Consider the following 25,213-nt stretch of genomic DNA (forward strand, 5'->3'; position numbering starts at 1 on the left):
ATCCCTTTTTCAATATTTCTGTGTCTTTAAAGCCAATGACAAGAGATGAAATTTGAGACTCCAGAGAGAGCAGTGAGAGTCCTTCATGCTTCTTTTGGGGAGGGAGGATTTAATGAGTAAGAAATGTACTGACTAGTTCTGGGAGTTCACAAGCCATATTCTGTTTTACTTCTGATGTGAGCCTTCGCGGTAGGCTAACTGAGTCTTTTCCCCTTGCAGGAATCCTAGAGTGGCCTTTCTGGACTAAGCTGGTAGTTGTGGCCATCGGCTTCACCGGAGGACTTCTCTTTATGTATGTTCAGTGCAAGGTGTATCTACAATTATGGAAAAGACTCAAGGCTTATAATAGAGTGATTTATGTTCAAAACTGTCCAGAAACAAGTAAAAAGAATATTTTTGAAAAGTCTGCATTAACAGAGCCCACCCTTGAAAATAAAGAAGGACATGGAATGTGTCATTCCACCACAAATTCTTCTTGCACAGAGCCTGAAGACACTGGAGCAGAAATTATTAATGTCTGACAGTGTGGAGGGTATTATTTCCTTGATGTCCACCAAGAGCTGAAGGAATTTGTTTACTGCCAATTGTGTTCCTTCCTTCTGTCATTTAATAGCATAGACTGGGCAGGTGACTATTTATAGTGGCCTCTCTTTTTCTCAACCCTCCTTGGTGTGAATATCCTAGAACTCTTGTGGGGCAGGCGCCACTGGGTTCCGTTCTGCCAGGGTTCTCTGGGCTGGGAAAGTGGGAGGTCCCATGCATCCATGGTGAGTTCCAGCCTCTGCTCTCGAAAAGAATAAGGAAGTAAAAAGCTAAACCAGAGGACAGAGCAGCATGGGGGAGACTGGTGGGGAGTGAATCCCCAGAGAACGAAGCAGCGTGGTACTTAGAGGGCTGCTGCTGATGGGGGGGATCCCTTCTCACTGATAGAGATAGGAGATGGGAAGGGACCAGTGCCTATCAGCAAAAACCTTGCCTCATTTGGCTGATGCTGCCACACTGCTCCAGGGCAGATGAGGCCTTGGGGGCCCTGTGTCTGCTGGTGTGTGGGTCACTGAGCAAACAGCACTTTATGAAAGTTTTATTTTGGAGTTCCTATGTCTAGAGGGAATGGCACTTTAAAAGAGTGTCACATTTAGAAATGCTCTCTTTATTGTCCCTGTTCTCTCTTTGCATCAAAATCAAACTGAAACCATTTCTGCCTTATATATTCTGAGTAGTAGATGCCCTTCTGTGTCCAGAAAAGACTTGTCTTAAAGCAAAACCGACAGGTCTGAGACTCCATGGCAATTAATGGATGCTAAGGGTGTAATTCCTCTGGTTTTGAGCCTGTTTCCTGACAAGTCTATCTCACAAGCCCACCTATACATTTCTGTTTTGTCAGCATTGAAATGGAAGGGTTTTGAGATCTGATTGATCCGAATCAGGTTGAGTATTTTAAAAAATGCTCCTTTGACTAACAGATGTCTCCAGATGGAGAGGACACACATTGTGGACAACCCCGTGATCCACCTCTACTGCCTGACAATGTTCTGTAGAGTCACTGCTGAGGGCTGGGAGGCGAACAGTCCAGCTCTGGGATGAGGCCTTGGCATGATCAGTCAACTGCATGGACCATTGTGTCACTGACCTGGCCCACAACCCACTCATTGCCTTAACCGGACTTGACAGGATCATTTAGGGTCTTTAGCTCCACCTGTGATCTATTCTGTCATCAGGGTTACCTCCTACACTATTTTTCACAAGACAGACAAAGCCAAATCACCATCATTAAATGGCCATTGTTGCTTTAAAAGTCTGCTGAACATTTTTTTCTTGAAGGCCATTGCCACAGTGCCTGGCAATAGTCAACTCATAATGTGACAAGAGGGACCCCAGAAGCATACTCTCCAAGTGGCTGCTGTTGACTACAGGGTCTTCAGAGCCTCCTGAGGAGGGTGGTCCAATGCCTAGGGTCCTGCCCATCTCCCTGAACTTTGGCTGCTCCACTTAATCTTCTTCAAAGACTGAGGCAAGCCCAAGATGAATCTTTTGTGGTTCCTAGTGGAAGCCCTGTGTTTAGTTTGCAGGGGCAGGTGGAGGCTGGAAGGCTTGTGGGAGCAGGTTTTGTCCTGTTATCCCCTTGTCTCCTCTGGGGTCATGGAGTTCAGTGGTTGAGCTGTTCTGCCAGGGCTTCCAGCCATTATCTAATCAGCCCACCCCTTAGGTCAGCCTGCCCCCTCTCTCCCAGACCACAGAAGCCTCCCTGTGCTCCCTGTGCCCCAAAGTGCAATTACTCACACACCTCCTCAGTCTGAGGACACCAGGCAGCTACAGACTGCACACCAGGGAGCTCTAACTCTATTCTTCTGCAGCTGCTGCAGCTGAGTCCCTGGTCCTGTTCATCTGCCCGTGACATGATGCTCCAACAGTGGGTGGGCAGTCACATGAAGATAGAGGTGGTTTTAAGTATAAAGTCCCAACTGGCACTGAGGCTTCTGCAGAGAGGAGAGTGTACCTCAGTGGGGTTGTCCCTGCACAGCTACCCCAGGTGGCTTGTACCCTCATATAGATAAGGTGACTTTAGAACCATGGCTTAATGCCATTTCTTCTCTGGCTTCTCTGATGAAATCTGTCATTCATCCTTCTTCCCCTCCTAGTTCCCCTTGCTCGTTTTTCCTGCAGGTTCTCTGATCTAGCAAGCAACTGTACCCATTGGTGACTCAGTGCAGAAGACTTGCAAGGCATGTGCCATGAAACATGCTGGCAGGGCTCTGGGTCTGCTCAGACTCTCCTAGTCCTTGTCTCTTTTCCCTCTGAGTAAATTTTCAGGGTTATCTGTCCATCCCATTTCTCCTCACTCTAAGCCTGGATGTATCTGGAAGATGGCTTGTGGCTGAACCAAGCAACCAAGCAGATCTAGGATGAGGCTTCAGGGCCAGGAAGGCCCTGTGCTTGTGGGTCAAATGAAGAAGGAAGTAGTCTGAGGTTGTCACTGCCAGCCCTTCTCTCTTAACTTGGCCTTTATCCCCATGTGTCATAGACCCATTAGCATACCTTTGACTTTGGCTCCCACAAGTAAGTAGTTGGGGGTTGTGCTCAAGTTTATTGCAGGAATTTCCTGGAAATGTTGTAAAAGTTCTCTTCTTACTCCAGGTCTCTGTCTCTCTCTTCTGGCTTCAGTATACTCTTCAATCATGTAGGCCTAGTTTCCAAACCTGTGGGTATGTCCTCCCGGACACAGATGTGCAGGCTTCGGGCACTGAGGGCCAGGATAATCCAAGGCCTTGAGTAGTGTCTGAACAACCAGAGGCCAAAGGCTATCTGGACAGGGTGAAGAGCTGGGACTATGTGGGCGTGGTTAGATGCACATGAATATATGCAATACCACTTCAAATCTGGCTTGAAATGAGGCAGCTTATAGCTGTAGCCCGAGGAAAGCCCAAAGCAGAGGAAGGTAAAAGCATCTGTCTTTGTGTTAGAAATGATCGATGAAGGTGTGTAACTGGTGCACATTTAGATGCAATGTTTAAAGCTGATTGTTAATAAAAACCAAATTTACACTGGTGTGTGTAGTGTAGTTTCTAAAAAGCACTTCACATTTTAAATTTTTCCTAGAAAATTTCTAGTAATCTAAATGTCTAATTTTTTAATCCTTTTGTGTATGTTCAGTTTCTCAGTATTACCGCTTAAATAATTCTCTGTACAGGACATTTGTTTGTGCTATACACGGGGTGTCTAAAGGTAGCAATAAAGCCTTTCTTTACAAAGAAATTTTGTGATGAGTGTTTTCTAATGAGGAAGCTAGAATACCCCTTCTAGCCCACACATCAATAAAGAATAATGGGGCCATGGGGAAAGAAGAGGATCCAGAGGTAAGAGGGTTGGGAGCAGAAGGCAGTAGATTTGAAATGATGCTAAGATCCATGTGACATTTGTTTTAGTGCCTGGGTTACTTCACTTAGTCATTATAGATGCCCTGCTGGAAGGAAAAGGAGGGGCTTGCAGACACTGATGCCTGTGCTAGCCTAAGACACACGAATAGATGAGGCAGATGCCCTGCCCTTCCAGGTCTCACTTGTTTAGAGGAAGGCCATTCATTCATGAAGGCAACAGCAGAGACTGGGAGACAGCCTGGATGTCTTTTAGCTGGTGAATGGATAATGAAGATGTGGTACCTGTGTATAATAGGATTTTGCTCCGCTTCAAAGAAACAAAAAATAGCAGGTAAATGGATGGAGCTGGGAAACACTCTGTTAAGTGATCTGACCGAGACACAGGAAGACAATTGTTACATGTTCTCTCTCACATATGGATCACAGCATAATTTCAAACCTCTACATCTGCAAAACTGGAAAGGGCCATTGGTGTAGAGGGGCAAAGATGGCGTGTGTTAGGGGAAGTAGTAGACCAGCTTTTTATTGGTAACTGAAGGAGAACAGTGGATTTTGGGGAGTGACTGGAATGTGGCATGTGGGATGACACCTGTTTTGAATGAGCTTTAATTTGTAACAGGCTGTTAATAAGTTTCTTTAAGCATCTACTACATGCAAGCAGTTGGACGAAGCATAAATAGAATAAGGTACCCTGGCCCAGTCAGAACAGTTGTCACTCTGATACACTTTGCTGATGATTGAGGAAGCCCTGAGGTGGGCTGGAGGACAGCGGCACAGCCCTGCTCTGGGTGAGGTCCCTGAGAAGAAGTAGCGTGTGCTGGAGCTTTATGATAGCCCGCCTGTCCTTGAATAGCCTTTGGTTTACAGCCAGACCATACAGGCCCAGGAGCAGCACTGCTAGCCTGGACAAGGCACCAGCTGCTGGAAGGTCCACGTAGAGCCTGGCAGGCAAGCTGGGGTCTGGCTGCCCAAGCCACTGGCCTTCCCAGAGAGATCCTGAGGCAGGGAAGGCCAGGCTTAGATCGCTACGCTGTTGGGAATCCTGTCTGGTGACAGGTAGTAGTAGGGGAGCTTTTTGTTCTTGTTGCGCTCGGCAATCACACTGACGATGGCCTCCAGGTTCTTGCGGAATCGGATCATGGCTTCCTTCACTGGTTTCTCAATGAAATGTTCCTCTGGGTACATGCCCAGAAACAGCTGAGGATCAGACATGGAAGGATAGTTTGAGGTGGTGCCATGGAGACTAGTAGGCCTCGTCCTTTGGGGGGGAGGAGGAGGGGCATCTGCTCAACTCTTATCACCCTTGACCTTTGACACACACACACACACACACACACACCCCGCTGAGATTGATACATACATGCACATGATGGAACATTACTTAGCCATACAAAATGAAATCCTGTCTTCGGAACACAGATGAACCTGGAGGCCATATTGTTAAAGTGAAGGAAGCAGATGGAGCTGCCGTATATGGGATATTAAAAACTATCTCACCAGGTACACTGACACCTTTCTTTAAATCTCATCATTTGGGAGGCAAAGGCTTGCAGATCTCTGAGAGTTCAGGCCAGCCAGGGCTACATAGTAAGACTATGTCTAAAAAAGAAAGTCCTGCCTCATCATCTCAAAGAATTTAGAGAGGAAGAAAAATGGCAGATTAGTGAATTCAAAGGAGGATTGAGTAGCATTCTATGGAATGGGAGGGTAAATGAATAATGAGGGGATGTATGTCTATAAACTACAAGAATCTCAGTGTTCTACAAGGAAGTGATCTGTTTGGGGTGATAGGTCAGATGGCATAACTGAGCAATATCAATATATAGACGCATCACACTATCTCATAGATAAGCATATTATTATATGCCAATTAAAAAGAATGAGATTATACAGTTGCCACCTTCTTTTCCTTGTGAAAGGCTTAGGGTTGGAGCTGTAAAAGGAAGTTACTTCCTGGTTGCCAGGTGGCTTTTAGGACAAAGGTGTAGGGGAACCTGGAGGTTCCCCTGCCACAGGCTGGCCTGCCCTTTGTCTTTCCCATCTTCCTTTTAGGGCTTGAGATAGTCTGAGGCCCTGGGTGTCAGGAAGTGGTGGTGGGGGTTCCCCGCATTTTGCAGGGTAACATGCTTACACCAATGTGCTTGCTTAAAGCAACATCTGCAAAGTGTCCATTGTGGAAGTGGTTGAGGAGCTCTGGGGTTTTGTTTGTAAAAGGTAAGTCAGACTCGACATCCTTTGACCAAGAGGTTAGTCTCCTCTGGTCATACTGAGCATGGAACCAGCACTTTAGCAGGTCTGGGACTGGCTGTAGCACTGCCAGGGGGAACAAAGATTGCAAAGGACTGTGTCCGCCCAGACCTTCCGCTCAGCGTAGCTCTGAGTACCGAGAAGGAACCAGGAGGCTCTAACTTTCCCTGTGGGGAGCCAGGAAACCACGTGGAAGAATTTTTTATCAGGAACTGGGTGTGGGGTAGGGGACAGTCTTCACACATACACACACCCTCTAGTGACTTGGAGCAGAGACAATGTCCTCCACTGCCAGCCTGTGCTGGGTTCAGGGCCAGGCTGAAGACCTGGAGCAGAGCACACCTACCCCCACCCCCACCCCCAATCGCTTTTAGCAGCTCCACCTTAGAGAGGTCAGGATTCTTGGCGATAGGTGTCCAGTTTGAGCCAGAGCCCCAAAGCCCTGGGCGGGAGAATGGGCTGAAGCTAAAGTAACCTAACCCTGCCTCTAGCAATGTCTAGTCTCACCTCATTTTCTTGAAACTGGCTAAGTGCCCACACTGCGCCTAGATGCCAGCATGAACGGCCTCGGTCTGGTAGCGTATCCACAATCTGCTCGATGGTGACCACGCCCTTGGCCGTGGGTGGTGGGGCTCGCATGGTTGGAGGAGCATTGGGAATCCAGGAGCACCAGTCATACTGTGAAAGATGAGCGTCAACAGCGTGGGTGCCCAGGAAGTCCAGGGCCTGCCCATCTCGGACCCACTTGCCTACATTTCCTTGGTTCATGGGGAACCAGCTTAGCAGGCTCCACCCTTCCCTGCGGGCACCACCCACCTTTCTGATGTCTCCACCTCACCTTTCTCGGCCCCCTCATCTCCTGGTTTCTCAAGCCACACCTTTGACCTGTCCCTCTCCTTTGCCATCCCCCTTGCCTGTCTTCCAGGGCCTCTGGCCCTTCCTCAGGGATGTCCTCGCCTCTCCCTCCTCAGACCCTTTCCCTCCTTTCCAGGGCCTGCAGCTGTCCCAGCCAGCTGGGTGCCTTCAGGCAGAATCCATACCTGCCACTGCTGGTTCCAGGCTCAGGCTGCACGGGGATGGAAGGGCCATTGTGGAGGTGGGGGTTGGGGAGGGATGGCGTGTGAGGCTGCTGGTGGCTCCCCACTGTGGGGTACCTGAGACAGTTCTCCCCCAGAGGGGGCTACTAGGCCTACCTGTCCGAAGTTTACAGCCGCATGCTGGGCCGAGGCCGTGAAGATCACTACCGTCAGGTATTCAGACAACTTCTCCCTGCTCTTGATGGACTTGGGGAAGCCTAAGATGGAGCCACAGACCATGAGCTCATACCTGGGAGGGACACATGGCTCGGCCCCTGCCCCTCCTCTCCACCCACACTTTCAAAGATCTGCCCAGGCAAGACATTTGGAGAAGGGAGGGGCTAGCTACCCAGAGAGAGGCACTCAGGTGGGTCGGTGGGTGGGGACCCTTGGAGGCCAAGGGTCCTGCCTCCCGTTCCTCGCCACGGAAGCAGAGCCTGGCAGCCTACCTGAGGCCTTTCTGCCCCTCATGCCATACACGTAAACATCCTTCACGAAGTCCTGCAGTTCCTGGTCCTCCTCCACCACCTGGTCATTCTCATAGTAGATGCTCACCACCTCGGTCGTGAACCTGGCTCAGGGGGGCCAGCAGGAGTGGGTGGCCAGCAGCTCCCTCTTGCCATCCTGTCTGGCTCTGGACATCCTCCACCCCTTACCTCTACCTGCCTCGCCAACCCTCTTCATCAGGGCTTCCCCTTCCCACAGAACCTGGTCACAACTCACTCCTGGATGGCCTTCCACACTAGCAGTCCATCGTCACGATAGAAGTAGTACGGGATGTCCTCAGTGCTGTCCATGCCCCGGGCCTTGATGGCCTCCGGGAAGCACAAGGAAGAATAGGTCAGGTCCTGGACAGCCCTCTGCACCATCTGCACATGGCCGCCACCCCCGGTGGCATTGGCCTGGTGAGAGAGCAGGGTGTCTGAGCTTGGTTGCTTTCCTCCTCAGCTGTCCATACCTAGGCCTCCCAGATTCGTCTGCAAGAGACTTGAAGGCCAGTGGGATGGCTGGGCACAGAGAGTGCCAGCCTGTGTCCTGTGAGGTGCAATGGGGAGAACTGTTTATAACTTTAAGCAGCCAGGCTCCCGCTTCCATGAGGAGGGTGAGACACGGACTGGATACTTCATAGCTGCAGCAGAGAGAGCAGGCTCTTGTGCCCAGCACAGCTCTGGACAATCAATCAGCTCCATGGAGCTGGAAACACCATGGGCCTGGGTAGGTAGTTATTGGGCACCTCTGTTCAAATGTCCTGAAGGCAGGATGGTAAGGTTAAGGTAGTGTGGGAGAGTCAGGGGATCTTCTAAGATGGTGGGTTTTATGGAGGAAGATCAGAGACTGGGACAGGACAGGATAGATCCATAAAAAAGTGACAGAGAGACAACCCAAAGGAGAGGCCCCGCTGCTGCACAGGGAAGGGGAGAGCCGACTATGCTTGGTAGGAGGGCCCCACTTTTCAGACCTCAGATAGGGATGGGGCCACAGGCAGAGCTCATTCAGGCCCCACTCCAGGAGAGGGCACTCACCTTGTCAAAAAGGCCATACTCGCAGATAAGCTGTTCCCGGGCCTTAGTGTTGATGGCGATGGTGAATCTCACATGGGCTACCAGCAGCTGGGTGGAAGATGAGAAACCTTCCTAAGGGTCTGAATTCTCACTCCCAGCACTGCCAGCCCAGCCCACGCCAGCCCACAGTGCAGGGTTACTCTGGGCTGGGCCCAGAGAGGAAGTGCGAGTCTGTGGGTATGTGTCCTGCTTGGTACCTATAGGAGGCCTGTAGACACCATTTGTTGATGCTCAGCGGTAATGGCTTGCCTAGTGCTTCACCGTGAGCCAACCCTGACCATCATCCTCTTCGGAGGAAGGAGCCCTGCTCTGAAGTTTTCACCTATTTTACAATGAAGAGACTGAAGCACCAGTTTGGTTGTTTGGTTTGGGGGTCTTAGGTTTTCGGTTTTGGAGTTTCAAGATAGGATTTCTCTGTGTAGCCTGGCTGGCCTGGAGCTTGCTCTGTAGACCAGGCTGGCCACGAACTCCGATATCCCACCTGCTTCTGCCTCCCGAGTGCTGGGATTAAAGGTGTGTGCCACCACTGGTATTTTTAGTCTGTAGCTGATCCAACCATCAGGTGCTGGCAGCATTTGGAAAGAGAAGTGAGTTAACTTCTCTTTTATACTCTGCTTCCTGGCCAGCCAGGTTGTGACAGGCTCTGGCCTTAACCTTGCCTCCCAGTGTCTGCCCCAGGCCCCTCTCTGCAACCTATTCCATGCCACCCACCCACAGCCTGGGATGCCAGCTACTGTCCCGGATGACCTTCCGTGGAGGTGGAGCTGTGTGTGGCTGGGTGTACCTTGAAGAGGGGGTGCACGGCTGGCAGCTGGCGGTACATGGCGATGCCGAACACCTCAGACACCAGGTGTGTGCGCAGAAGGTGGGTGATGGTCTGATGGACGTGGAAGTCACTGGAGCGCACCCAGATTTTGGCCAAAAGCCAGTCGTATTTTGCATCGGAAGGGAGGAAAATTGGGTTCTTCTCTCCAGGGGCTTGACTGAGCTGGTGTGTTGGAGAGAGAGAACGTGTCACTTCAGTTCTCCTTTACAGCTGTGGGAGAGCCCGGCCTCTGGGGGGAGGGGAGGAATTCCAGAAGAATCCAAACATCAAGAGTGGCTTTCGAACCACAAGAAGCCTGTGGGGAGGGGTGGAGAGCCCTCGTGATGCACCTTACAGCCTGTGTGTGAACTGTGGGTTCCTTGCCTGTACCGCACGGACACTGGTACGGACTGCAGGAAAGGAGCAAGCAGCTGCAGGGGGCCAGGACTCGTGCTTTTCTCCCCGGCCCTCCCCACTTCCGGCCTTCTTCCCCTTCACCCACTGCTGCTCACCCTGCCCGTAAATGCAGGCATTCCACAGACTCAGCTCCTCCTGGGCCAGGGCCCGGCCTCATGCTGCTGAGTCAGGATTCGCAGCTAGAGGCCCACCCTGAGCTCCAGCCCCGAATCTGTGCACGCAAGGGCCCAGCTGGCCTTTGCCTTTCCAGTTGCACTCCATGCTTGGGCCAAGTGACTTTTCTCTACAACGTGAAGAGTTTGTTATCTGTTCTTTAAAAAGGCATTTCTTTAAAGCCAGAAAATAAGGCCCCTGAAGGGCTTGGTCATTTAGCTGCTGACACCACTGTAAGGTAGCTCATGGCGTTTCTGTCTCCAACACTAGGGCAGACTGTGGTCCCTAGCATTGTGTGTGACAGCAGCCACATCATTGGTGAGGTGTCTGTGTGATGTGGTGTGTATGTGTTTGTGTGTGTGTGTGTGCACATACTCATATACACACACAGTCGTGGTCATCACTTGTAGGAACTCCCACGCTAAGCAAGCACTTTACTGCCAAGCCACACTCTCAGCTCCCACTTACTGCTCTTAACAAGCATCTCTTCAGAACCCAGAGGCGAGGTCTCCTGCGGGTCTGGAAGGTGGCAACTAGGCTACCCGGTCTTTTCAGACGCAAAAACGGTTGAAGACCTAGCGTTGTGGATGACCTAGGAGGGTAATGTGCCAGAAGCAGGCTCTATAGCCAAGAAGCCAGGAGGGGATGTGAGGGGCTTTCAGAGCTTGTAGAGACTTCCAGCGGAGGCCTGGGAGCAGACTTAGCTGTGTCTCCCTAAGTAATATGGAAGATGGCTTTGTGGTTCAAGTGTGACGTCCCCATAGGCTCGTGTGTTTGAACACCTGGTTACCAGCTGGCAGTGCTGTTACGGAAGGGTTGGAACCTTTAGGAGCTCCTGGAGCCTTAGGCTCTGAGGTTCCACAGCCTGGCCTCCACTTCCTGTCTACTTGCTTCCTGATTATGAATGGAACCTACCACCTCCCATTTCTGCTGCGGCGCCTTGCCCTCTGTGATGGACTGTTGTGCCCTTAAACTGAGCACCAAAATAACTCCCCTTCCTTAAATTGCTTTCATTAGGCATTTTGTCACAATGAGAGAGGTTACAGGTGGCTTCCTGATTTGTCTCCCCAGCCAAAGTAGCACTGGCCAATAGAGGCAAGCCACACAAATTCAAGTTTTCAGGGGGCCACATTTCTTAAATTATATTTTTAATCAGCCATATTTTTTAAAAGAAAAAGAAACACGTAACGCCTGAGTGTCATTCCACCCACTCTATGACTTCACCATGAAACCATTCTGAAACTAGTACCCGACAGATTTAGTTTTGTTTTTGTTTTTCGCAACAGGGTTTCCTGCGCAGCCTTGTCTGTCCTGGACTCAATTTGTAGACCTGGCTGGCCTTGAACTCACCGAGATCCACCTGCCTCTGCGCCCCAAGGATTGGCACTACAAGCGTGAGCCACCACACACAGCTAGATTCAATTCTTTTTCCCTTCTACATCTTTGGCTTCTGGACACTTGGAATTTACACTGGGTCTTGGTCTGGATTATCTGTGTCTCAAGAATGACCGCGCCAAGAGAATGGTGTGCCCTAAGCCACTATGGCGTAGGGGATCAGGTAGGGCAACTAACTAGAGGAGCGGCTGTCCCCTACTGCTTGGGAACGAACAAGGAGGGAGCAGAGAGATATTGTCGACCCTCACAGTCTTCTTGCTACTTGTTCATTAAGGAATTGGTCATCTACCTTAGATAAATTCAGGTTATTTATTTAAGTGATGGGTTTAGGTCAGAGAGTTCTGCACAGGAGAATATGCTTGCCATTTCCAGACAGTCCTGTGATCAAATCCTCAGAGCCCCGCCCCTCCCAAAGCTCACCCCTTTTTCTTAGCTGCCTGGTCCACAGACCAGCTGGCTCTGTAGCCTGCTTCCTAGTGCTCATGGACAACCATCCTCCTCAGACACGGACTCCAGAGACCTTCTGCTGTTCTAGGGTTTTACTTACATGTTATCACTTAATCTTCAACATGACCTGACCAACAGGTGTTCCTGACCCTTCCTTACTTGGCAAAGGGAGAAAGCGAGGCTCTGGGTGGCTAAGCTACTGTCCAGGTCACGCACAGGTCCAGAGCTGAGCAAGGATGCCCAGTTGCTCTGCCTGCTGACCCCTCCCCCCACACTGTCGTTCCTTCTCCTCTCTGTCTGAACATGTTACATTAAGACATCCCTTGGTGGGCTTTTATAAACATGGCCTGGAACATGTCACAGCCTTGTCCTTGCCCCAGGTTTTCTAGAATAGGCCCAGGAAAACGTATTTGCATCATTTTAAATGCTTTTGAAGTAAGGAGGTCATCTTTGGTCTCTGACTAGAAGATCATATACGCTTATTATTTGAAACTATCCCAGCCTTCACCTAAGAATACAAGAAACAGTGGGAATGTCACTTTCCTCCAGCCACAAGCTCTCACTGCTTACGTAGGTCTCTGTATATGTGTTTATTTAGGTCTAATTTTCACAAACCGAAGCTTACCATGAGGAACTTAGGCCTTTTCTTAATTTGCTCAGTGTTCTGTGCCCACCCTGGTGACCCATGCCCTGGTGACCCATGCCCTGGTGACCCATGCCCTGTGTTTCACCAAGCCCATACCAATGTCTACCCATGTAAAGTACATGGTTTGTGGTGTGCTGTGTTCCTGCATTCACTTCGCATAAATGAGGTGATATCATCCATATCGGATGTCTTGCTCTTCTGCTTTGGCAATAGCCCTGCGGAGGTCCAAGTCAGGGAATGTGGTCCTTTTCGATGGTGCTCAGTGCTGCAGTGCTTCCGGTTTGGACACAGTTTCCTCCCCAATCCTCTCCTATACTCACGCTGTCTGCAGCCTCACACCAAACCCAGGGCCATGCTCTCCATTCTCCAGCACGATCCTCCCTCTACCCTCAGGAAGACTAAGGCAGCCAGGGCAGCGTTGGCAAGGAACCTACGTCAACTGTCCCTGCCATGCCAGCCGCAACACCGAGACCCGTGGTCCTCTTACAGCCCAGCCTGAAATCCACAGTTTCAGCAGCCGTGGGCCCTGCTCGAGTGCTGGCCCAGAAAACGGTGCTGCTCCCCCTGCCCTGGGCTGCATCAGTTCTTCTGGGCAGGCATAGAGAAAAGGTTAACCAGGTCCCGTGCCTTGTCCAATGCCCTATTCCCTGCTTACAAGGGAAAGCCCTGAGGTTTAAGCCAGGGCCCTGCCTCTAGGAGGCTCTGAGAAACACGTGTCTGGGACAAGCTGGGTCAGAACACCTGTCAGGGATAATCCATTCCCCCTCCCCCACCCCCGCACCTTTCAGCGGTGGTTTCCCAAGTCCCCTGTGCCTTCATCTAATGCTCCAGCTCCTTGCATGTAGAGCTTTCCTACAGCACAGAAGGGTGGGGGCCTGGGAAACTGGGGTATGGATCTGTAGCCAACTGCTTTGATTAATTAATTAAAACATTTGACACTGGGTATCACTCTGCAGCCCAGGCTGGCCTTGAACTCACAGCCTGGGGTTATAAACCTGGGCTAAATTGCAGGCTTGAGACAACTGGCTCGAATCCCAGCTCTGTGGCTCACTATGGACACTGGAACCTTAGTCTCCTTGCCTGGCTAAGGTGATTGACAGTAAACAGTATGGTGGTAACTACACAGGCAGGTCCTGTGCAAAACCCCAATGATCATACGCTTTGGGATGCAGAATATTTAGGATGCTTCATTATGTGCTAAGCCCCTCTTCCAGGTCTGGACAACATAACGTGTTTTATGTTTACATTCAACACAGTGATACTTCTACAGTGACCCGTTCATGCACCGTATTAAACAGAACGAAAGTTCTAAACTGCTTCCCTTAGGGTTCGGAGGTCTATTAGAAACTGACAAATTTACTCAAAAATTTAAAATGTGTCACAATTTTATCCCTTCTTGGTCTTTTGGCTAAGACCAAGCATAGTGTCTGCTCTTGGGCATTTGACGTACAGCAGTTTTCAGGATCTCTTAGCTTTCCCAGGCAACGGCTTTTGGACTGTGCAGGGACTGTGTTATTCCCATTCCTCCCAGTGTCCAGGTCGCTGGCACTGTGCGCTGACCGCTCATCTTTCCAGCCCCTATGGGGGTCTCTGTAAAGCCCTGTGGCTAGGGAGCTTCCCTTAGGCCTGCTTTTCCTTTCCTAGCCTCATCGCTGCTGGCTGCACGTCAGCTCTCCGAGCAGCTCAGGTCGGTGAAACCCTGTGCCCACCTGCCTCCCCACAAGGCTGCTTCCACGGCCCTCCACTGCCTTTCGGGTTTACCTGCATGGAAGACAAGAATCCACTTGCACAGAAGACCGTGTTCCAGGCCTGTGAGGACTCTGACATGGCTCAGTGGCTCCTGTGTGCAGCTTAACTCCTAGCGTCACCTGTCTGGCTTGTGTGGGCATGTTGATGTGGGAACACTGGTCAGGAGGTAGGTGGTAGGAAAAGCACGTCGTTGCTGGACAAGCGCCCTCCCCGGTGCGCTTAGGAGGGGATTTCTTAAAGGTACCCAGGAAAGCCACCGTCTGCCTCTCGGATGCAGACAGCCGCTAGAGGGCGGTAGGGAGGTCCAATAGCTCATTTTTCTCTACCTCTCCTGTGAAAGCTGGAGTTAGAGCTGCCAGGGCCCCTCAGTGGAGTGGATGGCGCTGCTCCAGGAAGCTCCGCCCCCGGCCCCACTCCTGAGATCCAAGTTGTCCAGATCAGCTAGAGCTGGGCTGCCCGTTTACCTGGATGGCAATGGGAACAATCTTGTTGGCCAGGTTCTTATATAGCAGGCAGATGGGCGCAGCCAGGAACTGGTGTGTGCAGGGGTCAGTTTTGTTGGCATCGATGCCATCCAGTAGCTCGTAGTCAACAATGAAAATGTTCCCTTCCTGAAGGGGGCAGAGAAATATATTCAAGCTACAGAAACGGACCTGAGATCCAGGTCAGGGGTGGGATGTGAGTGGCGGCCTTCGGGACATGCCCCCAGCCCTCCCCCCCCCACTTTCCCTGTTTAACTTGGTGTGTAATAAGCACCTGGAAACTGTTTTACTAAGCATCATTTATTTCTCCCTTGAGTGTGCACAGGAACTAAATGCAGGATGATTGCCTGCTATCTCTGCATTTGTTTTGTGTTTGTGTTTTTTCACTTTGGGTCAAACACCTGAAGACTCCGCAAGCCAGTGTGTTAACCACTGGAGAAGTCTGTCTAACCTGTTTTCTCTCTTTTCAAGGCCAAGGGCACAAAGATAAGTCCCCATCCTCTCCTGCAGCACACATTTAATACGGTATGTTTTACATTTACATTCAACACAGCGATGTCTCTGTGGCAATCTATTCACGTGTCATAACGAACAGAACAAAAGTTCTAAGCGGGCTCCTTCCTGGTTCAGAGGCTTATGTGAACCAAAATATTTGCTGCAAAAATTTAAAATATGCCACAGCCTTGGGTCCCAGAAACAGCTAACACCTGCACACGCACTCACTTGCACCAGGAGGGCAAAACTACAGCCTGGAGCAGAAGTAATCATCTTAGAAAGCAGATCCATCCTTTCAATAAGCAATGAAGACTTCCTTGGATTAGGAGCAGAACCAAAACAATGAGGAAAAAAAAAAAAAAAAGACCCGGACTTCCTATTAGGCCACATCTCGTCCCCTGTCCCAGGACCTCCTCTATTTAAACCTAAAGCTCACATCAGTGCCCCAAGATGGAATTAGGGTCACTGGACCCCATTATCTTTCCCCTCTCGTGTATCCATATTGATTAACTCTCTCTCTGCTTTTCCTCAGAGTTATTTATTTCTTTTGTCGATCTGTTAGCAAGGCCCAGGCTTTTACCCTACAGCTCTGGGTATAAGCGGAGTTCAGAATTTCTGCGTTCAGTCCTCCAGCTCCAAAGCTGGTCTGCATAGTTACTTACTTCTTCCTAATTATTTATCTTCAAAGCTAAGGTGACAGACTAGCCACAGCTCCCTCGGGTTCATTGTAACTGAAACCCACTTGACGCTTATAAAAGAAGCCGAAAGACCACCCTGAGGGGCGTTTAATGAGGTCAGAGGGGGCACGCAAGAGAAGCCAACACCCAGATAGAGCTGGGACTTCATTTAGATGGAGTCCGATGCTGGTCAAATTAGTTATTGTCATCCAGGACAGGGTCCTCCTGGAAAGGAAGAGATGGGAAGGGGTGTGGCTACTCTTCACAGATGTAGGGGAAAACAGGACCCTTCCATTCATGTTCCAAAAATAAATGTCATTGGAAAGGAATAAAAAATATTTAGGGGTTGGGGATGTAGCTCATTGGTAGAGAGCTTTGCTAAGCCATGTGAGGCTCTGGGTCCAGTTCCTGAGACTAAAAATAAAACAATTTAGGAGGTATGAGTTTGACATGTCCCTGAGGCTGTCAAAGAAAGGTGTGTCAAGAATGACAGAGGGCCCTAAGAACTGTGTTGGTGTGTTAGTTGGGGACAGTGTAAGAGACAAGGTAGTATGCATGCAAGAGTCTAGTCAGCAGTGGCTGTTAGAATTTTAGATTATTGCCTCTTGATCTAAACCACAGCAGAATACCATATATGTGTTTGGTGATCTGGCTGTCTGCATGGCTAGCAGTGTCCTGGGACCCATGAAGGTCCAGAAGAATGGCGAAGGACTGCCTGTGTTGGATCACTGGGGCAAGTTACCTCCCGAAGACAAGTAGGCAGGAGGTTCGGGCTGAAGGGTACGTGTTTGGAGTCTCAGTGTGGGCTGGGTACCAAGATAGGGTGACCAGAGGCAACGGAGGTTACATGGGCAGCTGGAGGTGGGAGGCCCAATGGTGCTGGCTGCCGTGGGGAGAGGGAGAAGACAAGATGCTGAGGGGCGTTGTTGAAACTAGATAAAACCTAGCGCGGGAATGCCTGGCAGAGCCCAGCAGGTATAAGCTGATTCAGTTAAAATTCTGTCTGAAGACAAGCTCAGCCTTGGATCTAGGCCAAGGGGTGAGGGGTCGAGTCTGCAAGTGAGAGCCAGGAGACTGGCCTGGGGAGGCGAGGGAGGCACAGGTGGTGCCAATGTTTCTAATTAGGAAGTAATAAATTCTACCTACACAAAGGCTACCGCTTTCTCTAGTTTCCTCACCTTTGCAAAGTGGGTGATGGTCGGATGAGGATGTGCAGACACGTGTGACACCTGCCTCCGTGCCTGAGACCTTACAGGCCCCCTGGTAACTACTAACATGGATATGGAAAACACTGACACTGTTTGCAGGTGTGAAGACTGTGGATTCAGCCCTTCCTGTGACTGCCTGTGGCTTGCAATGGACGCCGCTGCCAGCAAAAGGAAGAAACTGGTGATTTCACATTGTCAATCAGACAAGCCAGCAGTCTGGGGATCAGCAAACATGGATCAGCAGGAAGTTGCTTCTGTAGAAAGACTGTGTCTCCGGCCAGCGGGCCTACCTGTACTTCCTGTTCTAAGGTGAGCTGCCGCTCTAGGCTACACTCCACCATCTCTGTAGTCACCGGGAGCTTCTCCGGCAGCTGGGTGCAACGCTTGATGAGCGCTGGGTTGCAGCCATTCAGGAACTGGTAGCCAAACATGAGGTCCTCCTGCCAGTGGTTCTTGACTCGCTCTGTGGGGAGAACAGGAGGGCATACCCCCTAGACAGGACGGCCGGGCAGGCCCCCACGGCCCTGCGTGAGGACAAGTTTTTGTAGGGACCCCTTTCTGTGGCATTCAGGCTCCTCTCACTTGCCGTTCCCACTTACTGCGTTCCTGCCCCTCCTCATCGCTGGGTCAGGCTATGCAGCGTTCCTTGAGCTGAGCCTCAGTGACCAGCAAGACTCCCAGGCACCCACTCTTCCCAAGATCCCTGGTCCTTTGTCCCAACTTGGAAAGTCCTGGTCCCTGTGCTGAAGTCACCACCTTTATCTAGCCATTCCTGCCTCCTTACAGAGGGAAGGCGGTCACGTCTCTCCATCATCCATGACTCTCCCTCTGTCCAGGACAGTGCCAGGGCTCTAACCAAAGAAATCCTGGTCGAAAGGACCCATCTGCTCTAAATTTTATTTTCACTATTATTGAGAGAGAGAGAGAGAGAGAGAGAGACAGAGAGAGACAGAGACAGAGACAGAGAGAGACAGAGAGAGAGACAGAGACAGAGAGACAGAGACAGAGAGTTGAGTACAGGTGTCTCCAGAGACCAGACTTTGGAGTCCGCTGTAGCTGGAGTTATTGGTGGTTGTGAGCCACCTAGTGTTCACGCTGAGAACTGCACTTGAGTCCTTTGCAAGGGCAGAATTATTGCTCAGCCATAGCTTCCAAGCTACTTTGACATAAATGCTTAAAAAGAAACAGGCCAGTCCGTGGATCTGTGTAGAAGAGTCACAAGGATTTATTTATGTAAAGAAAACGTCTCGGTCGCCTTGAGACTTCTGGTGAGATAGTGTCGAGGGTGCTCAGGCTGGATGTCTGTAAGTCTCACTGAGAAAAAATAAACTCCGCCACCCCCACAACCCCGAGAGCCCTCTTACCAGAAATGGTGTTGCTGATCTTGACAAAGATTTTCTCGAAGTCAGCGAAGTCGTTCCAGGAAGACTGGAACATGTGCATGAAGCGATTGATGAACAGGTTCTCCATCCTGAAAGCGAGGGGCCAGGTCACCTTACCCACCCGCCGCTCCGTACCCAGGATATCCCACACAGCTCCCAGGGGGCAGGCGCTGGCCTTGCGAGACCAGGCCAGACGTTAGCCTGTGCCTGACTCTCTTCCTGCTGCGCCTTGGCTGTGGAAGAGCCCAGGCCAGCACTCTCCGAAAGAGCTTTGAATTCCGCCTCTGCTTGTGTTCATTCATTTCTTTACAGAGAACAAGCCAGAATTGGGACAAGACTTTAAACTCTCAAAAACCTTCCCCTAGTGACAGTCCTAAGTCTCCCCAGATGGCACCACCAAACATCACCCCCCCCCAGCCTATAGAGGACATTTCTCACTGTAACCAAACTCAACTCCCTGTCTCCCATCGGTTTGTGGCCATATTATAGTGCAAAATGCATTTAGTCCAATTCCAAAAGTCCCCATAGTCTTGCAGTTTCAATACTGGTTAAAAGTTCAAAGTCTCTTCTGAGACTCAAGGCAGTCTCTTAATTATAGCCCCCCCTCCCGCTGTAAAACAGAAAAAGAAACCTACATACTTCCAACACACAGTAGCACAGAACACACATTACCATTCCTCAAGGGAGGAAAGTGGGCACTGGGAGGAAATACTGGGTCAGAGCAAGACCGAAACCCAGCAGGGCACACTCTAAATCCTGTAGCCCTATGCCTATTGTCAATGGGCTTAGATGGCCCTCACCTGTCCAGTTTTGCTGACGACAACATACATCTTGGGCGGATTCCAATCTGTGTAGGCAGATGTGTCTCAGCCCCAAGAGTCTCAACATCTTGGGGTTCCCACTGCAACCCAGGCCACACTCCCACCGCTGGAGCTTCTCAGAGCCTCTTGCTCTGTCGTGGCCTTCACACAGGGACACTCTTGCCACGCAATGCCTTGCCTTAGTGGATTTCTAAGCCCATGGAGGAAGAATCCACAACCCTTTCACTCTTGCATCCTTCATGCCTCTAGAAGCCAGCACCGCAGGGGTGACATAGCTACGTTCGGCTGCCAGCTTGGGGTGGACCCTGGCCCTCTTGGTTCACATCGGCAGTAACACTTTCATTCAGTTGCTTTCTAGGAGCGGAAGTCTCTGTAGGCTCCTGGTCACAAGGTGGAAATTTATCTGAGTGGGATCCTTCCCTTTAGACATCTCTCCCGTGTTGCAGTGCATACATAGCACTGGTCTCTACAATGGCAGCCTCTCCTCTAACACATGCTCGGCTGTCAAACTTCCTCTGGCTCTTCTCTCCCTAAACTGTACATTTGCAACTCTTTCTGCTCCACTTTCTCTTTTTTCTTTGTAGACCTGTGTAAGCGTTATTAATAATATACAGACCACAAACTTGACATTATGCCGTCTTGAAATTTCCAAAGAAATCATCCCATTACTTTTTAACTTAGCCTCAGGTAAACTCTCAGGACATGGGCAGAAAAACAGCCAGGCTCTTTACCAAAACATCACAGAAATGGCCTCTAGCCCAGTTGCTATTAAAGTTGGTGCTCCTCTTGGAAACCTTTTGAGCCAGGCCTCTAGAGTCTGCTGTCTTCTGTCTGTAGTCACCACTGCTGTCTTTCAGGCTGCTATGAAGACAACCTGATAATCTCTGTTTACAACATTCAGCTTCCTTTTTAGTGCCAAATCCCAAAGGCTTCCACATTCCAAAACAAAACAGGGCAATAAAGAGACCCAGAGTCAACTGGACGTAACCAAACAACAACAACAACAAAATCTGGTCAGGTTCGTCACAACAGCCTGTTCTCTGCTACCATCTTCTGTCTAAGTTCATTTCCTGTTGATGTGGTAAAGCATCATAACCAAGGCAAGTTACAGAGGAAGAGTTTACTCCAGCTCATGTTCCAGAAGCCTAGAGTACGTAATGGTGGGAGCAACATGGCAGCAGTCAGCAGGCAGCTGGAGCAGGAAGCCGAGAGCTCACGTCTTTAAATGCAAACACAAGGCAAGAGAGTGAACCGGAAGAGGAAGCTTTCAAAGTCCACCTCCAGGGACATGGTTCCTCCCGCAAAACTGAACCTCTGAAATAAACCTTTTCAAATATCACCACCGACTGGGGACCAAGTGGCGGTGTTCAAATACTCAAGCCCGTAGGGTCATTTCTCATTCAGACCACCACAATTAGTGTCTGCCTTAATGAATATAGGTAAATCGTTCCATCTTTACCCACTGGAATCTTGGTTGCTTCCCTAGAAAAGACAAATTGCTGTGAAGTTTTAAAAGGATGTCTATAATGAGAAAACACCCAGACTGAGGAGACCGACTCATGGTCCGCAACTCTGGCTACTTTTGGGTGTGCAGATAGGCAAGTCCCACTCTCAGAGACTTGTCTGCGGTTGTGGTGGGTGCTGGGGAGGGCTAAAGGTCCTCATATGAGTGTAAGGCTCAGTTGGGCTTCATGAGCCCTAGTGGATGGTTATAAGCGTTCCCTAAGAGCCAAAATATAGTATGAAAGGTGTTCTTGCTAACCTTGGTGGGTGCTGACAGGTCGATATTTTTGATGGAGTAGCCATGATTGTGCCAGCACCCTGCAGGGACTCCAGCACAGGTATGTAACCCAGAGTTCAATGTTTGTGGTTTATTAGCAAAGGACTTTAGGCAAGGCCCCCAACCTTGTTATTTCTCAGGTTCCTCAACGGCAAAGAGGGGGCAATATGTGGTGGTTTCAATGGCCCCCACAGGCTCATAGATTTGAATGCTTAGTCACCAGGCAGTGGAACTGTTTGAAAGGATTAGAAGGATTAAGAGATGTTGCCTTGTTGAAATAGGTGTGTTCTTGGAGGACATGTGTCACTGGGGTTAGTTGGGCTTTAAGGTTCCAAAAGCCCACACCGGGTCCAGGCCTCTCTCCGTGTGTCTGCCTGTGGATCAGCGTGCAAAGCTCTCAGCCACTTTGGCAGCGTCCCATTGCCATGCTCCCTGCCATGATGGTCATGGACTAACCTCTGAAACCGTAAGCCAGCCTCCAATTAAGTGTTTTCTAAAAATTGTCTCTCCACGGGAATGGAACACTAAGATATGTGCCTACCTCATGAGGTCGCCAAGGCACATGGACCCATGTCATGGGACCAACACTGGCATCCTAGTCATTGTCACTACAAAATCTTCCCCCTGGACGGCCAGGACGCCATCTTCAGGTAGACTGGCCACAGAAAGAGTGAACTGGGAGTGGTGATGGAGTATTACAAGTATATCACCTGCTTTGGAATATTATAAGTAGAGCACAGTGCTGTTGGTGTTGGGAGACTTATGGGTCAAGTTTAGATACGGGTCACTTTGCAATTGTGCAAAGAAAAGCTACCTCTTGGCTTGGATATACACAAACACATGGTGTTCTGCTAAACTGCACCCCCAGCTCAAGGCCCTTAGAGGAAAAGAATGAGGGTCCTATTATAAGAAAGACCAAATACGAGGTTTTAAAAAATCAAATACTATAAACTTTGTGTTTAGGACAAGGAATTATATCTTTTTATCACCCCCCCACCTTGGACTTTTATGGAAATGCTTTAATCCCCCCTTCCCTGGTAAAACCTTTATTTACACCAAAGCCACTGCTGTGTTCTAGGCATTTGATGGCCTGATCAGGGACCCTTTTCCCTTTTCTTTATTTCCTGTGTGCCAGTTCTTTTCAGCTTAGCGAGTTAAGACTGTGAGTTGAATCCCAGTCAATGGGGGAGAAGGGGCGCACACTCACCACTTGAGTTAGAATAAAATCCAAGTAGTTCCTACCTTGGTGCGTGTTCGCCTTTCAGAGCCCACCCTCCTGATCAACAGTACGGTTTGCCTTGTCCAGACACTTGAGGTGGAGCGGCGCTCCCTTTCTTTTCGGTCCTGAACTCATCTCTAACGCTGTCCCATCCCCGGCTACCATATGGGTCAGCCATACCCCAAGGTTCCTGAAACTTACGCTTTTGAGTAGTTCAGAACAAAGTCCACGCCTTTTTCACTATCAAACTGGATGTCTCGGGGTAAATCCCTGTGGCATTTGGCATCAATACTCAAAGGGAAGCCAGGGTTCCACTCCATCCATCTAGCAGGAGAAAAGAGAAAACACTATGTTAATGATGATGATGGCCTTTGGGTGGTCCCCTGAGCTGAAGGTGGCTGCCGTGTTGTCAGACAAGGTTATACAAGGTGGTTGATTTTTCCCGCTCTATAAGCTGAGGCTCCAGGAATCCTTCCAAGGTTGTGTAGCGACCACGTGTGCTGTGGTATGATCACAAGAGCAGAGATCGGAGACTGGCTTCTCCCACAGAGCTGGGGAATGGAACAGATGTGCCCTGGTGCATAGAAAGAAGTGAGGCGGGAAACCCTAGAAATCTCATTTAACTCAGGAGTCCTTGACGAGCCACAGCCCCTAGGAGGGGTCTGCCTTGACAGTCACAGGAAGAGGGTTTAAGGCCATCCCACACTTAACACCAGGGTGTCCAGTGTCCTGCCAGCTCGGTCAGTACACAGCCTGATTCTGTTGGTGGTCAGGAAAGCAGGCAGTTTTTAGCCCTCACGGTAGAATCATAGTGTATTAGGGGACATGAGAAAGAACAGTAGATGCAGACCACTGAGGGCAGGCCCCATGTAACATCTGGCCTGTGGTGGGTTAGAGATGGTCACAGTCAAACTAGCCCTCTCTAAGGAGGGGCCAGACAGTAACCCAGTGAAGATCCCTAGCTCTTCCAGGCTTCATAGTCATCATTCATGCAGCAACTCACCAAACCCTCTCTGGAAACAAAACCAAAGAAAACAAAATCGTGCTCATTCATTTGGGTCAAAGAAAAAGAACTGTTTTTGCTCAAAAGCCGAAATTACTCATTCTGAGCTCAGAGTTTTCATGTATAGTCCCAACTATCCTCCCTTCTAAAGCTCCTTTACGGTGGCAGATTTTAGACATCAAGAAGTCTTCGGTACTTTAACACAACCTTGAGCTTTTGTTAGGACAAACTCCTCACTGTTCTCCTTGGTGTCTGGCTGGCCCAGGGGCCCTCTTGGAAATGAAGTTTCCTGGAGAGAAACTGTGTGCGAAAAACAAAGCAAAAAACAAAACAAAAAAACCTGACGGGCTGATGGAAACTTTGATGAATGTGAAGTATGGAATATTACAGGTGTGAGAGCAGCACCCAGAATCTGGTCTCTCCTCGATGGCTGGGAGTTTTAAGGGTTGTTGAAGAATGTCCCTCTCCTAATTTACGGCTCCTCAGTTTGATCAGGGAGTAGAAGGCTGATTGATAGGCCCTCAACTTAGGGGTAAAAATTCTGATTTGGTCTTGAGTTTGTTGGCCAGTTCACCAGCAGGGGTCCCTGCTGCCCTGCTGGTGGGTAGGAGAAGACACTCTCTAGCATCTCAGGTCAGGAGTGTGAGGAAAAAGCTGGAAGTTTGCTTTTTTTTTATTTTTATGTTTTAAATCTATCTGTAGCCTGGTTGTCCATCAGGAATCTATCTAACTTCTAGACCCTCCTCAGTAGGCTTTATGAAAAACCTTCTATTTTTGTTGTTCGTGTGGCCTTTACCACAAGTACATTAATAAGCATAAAAGTAAGAACAGGATACGAATGGTTTTTGTTTGGAAAAGTGAATAGGCAGGTCTCCAATACCTATCTAACACAGAGCCAGTCACTGGGGGACCCCACTGTATGAGCTCCCATCAGTCCCATGAATGCTTTGCTCCTCATGCCTGGCAGCTCAAGGGATGCAGTGAATTCAAAGGGTTGAGTGGAGCTGAGTTACTCAGTGATCCCGGGAAGATGCAACTACCAGGAAGAGCATGCCCATCTTACTTTATTTTTAATTTTATGTTTACTATTAACTTGTGTGTAGACCATATGTGTGAATGCATACCGTTGAGTGCTGGTTCAAAAATGGGTAGGCAGAGCCAGTCACGGTGGCGCACATCTTTAATCCCAGCACCCAGGAGGCAGAGGCAGATGGATCTCTGTGAGCTTGGGGTCAGCCTGCTCTACACAGCTAGTTCCAGGCCAGCTGGTGCTATACAGTGAGACTGTTTCAAAACCAGACAAACAGATATAACGACAGAACCCCATTAAGGTGTATTACAGGTAAACAGGTCCTTTAATAACCACCACACTGCGGACTTGATCCCAGAATGTGACTGAAGGAAGTTGGAGAGAAAAGAGGATTCTTTACTTAGGTGTTTTTCCAAGGGGGTAGGTGCTGTGAGGTACTTTGGTCCAGAATTCAGGAAGGAGCTGAGAAGAAATGGACCGCAGTTCAAAGTGTCCCCGACCCTTGGCAGCTGGGGGAAGGCTGCACTTGTTTGCAGCAGGGAAGAGAGAAAGAGCCCTTGTTAGTGCCCCATGGCGCTGTGGTATGGGCAGGAGTCGCAGGAGGCTTGGTTAAAGCCCCAGATTCTTTTTTTTTTCATTGAAATTCTTTTTTTATTGTTATCATTTATTACAATTTATTCAACTTGCATCCTGGCTGTGGCCCCCTCCCTTGTCTCCTTCCAATCCCACCCTCCCTCCCTCTTC

General features: G+C 49.7%; 2 protein-coding genes across 6 annotated transcripts in view; one reads left to right on the top strand and one right to left on the bottom strand.

Annotated features, from left to right (window-relative positions):
• The window catches only part of Marchf8 (membrane associated ring-CH-type finger 8), an 82,186-nt gene extending 78,433 nt beyond the window's left edge, over positions 1–3,753 (top strand). For all 5 annotated transcript variants that reach the window (XM_060383999.1, XM_060384002.1, XM_060384000.1 and 2 more), the window contains one exon: positions 220–3,753. In XM_060383999.1, coding sequence (XP_060239982.1) covers positions 220–521 — 302 coding nt within the window. In that variant the 3' untranslated portion in view covers positions 522–3,753. The remainder of the gene's footprint in view (positions 1–219) is intronic.
• A 712-nt stretch (positions 3,754–4,465) lies between these two features.
• Alox5 (arachidonate 5-lipoxygenase) overlaps positions 4,466–25,213 on the bottom strand; it is a 46,548-nt gene continuing 25,800 nt past the window's right edge. The window contains exons 4-14 of the mRNA XM_021660864.2: positions 22,638–22,760; positions 18,599–18,705; positions 17,525–17,697; positions 14,837–14,983; positions 9,545–9,748; positions 8,722–8,808; positions 7,922–8,100; positions 7,648–7,769; positions 7,316–7,416; positions 6,630–6,800; positions 4,466–5,072 (exon numbers count right to left, since the gene is read on the bottom strand). Of these exons, the coding sequence (XP_021516539.1) occupies positions 4,893–5,072; positions 6,630–6,800; positions 7,316–7,416; positions 7,648–7,769; positions 7,922–8,100; positions 8,722–8,808; positions 9,545–9,748; positions 14,837–14,983; positions 17,525–17,697; positions 18,599–18,705; positions 22,638–22,760 (1,594 nt within the window). The 3' untranslated portion in view covers positions 4,466–4,892. The remainder of the gene's footprint in view (positions 5,073–6,629; positions 6,801–7,315; positions 7,417–7,647; positions 7,770–7,921; positions 8,101–8,721; positions 8,809–9,544; positions 9,749–14,836; positions 14,984–17,524; positions 17,698–18,598; positions 18,706–22,637; positions 22,761–25,213) is intronic.

Source organism: Meriones unguiculatus, chromosome 5 (genome assembly GCF_030254825.1).
Source record: "Meriones unguiculatus strain TT.TT164.6M chromosome 5, Bangor_MerUng_6.1, whole genome shotgun sequence".
NCBI lineage: Eukaryota > Metazoa > Chordata > Mammalia > Rodentia > Muridae > Meriones > Meriones unguiculatus.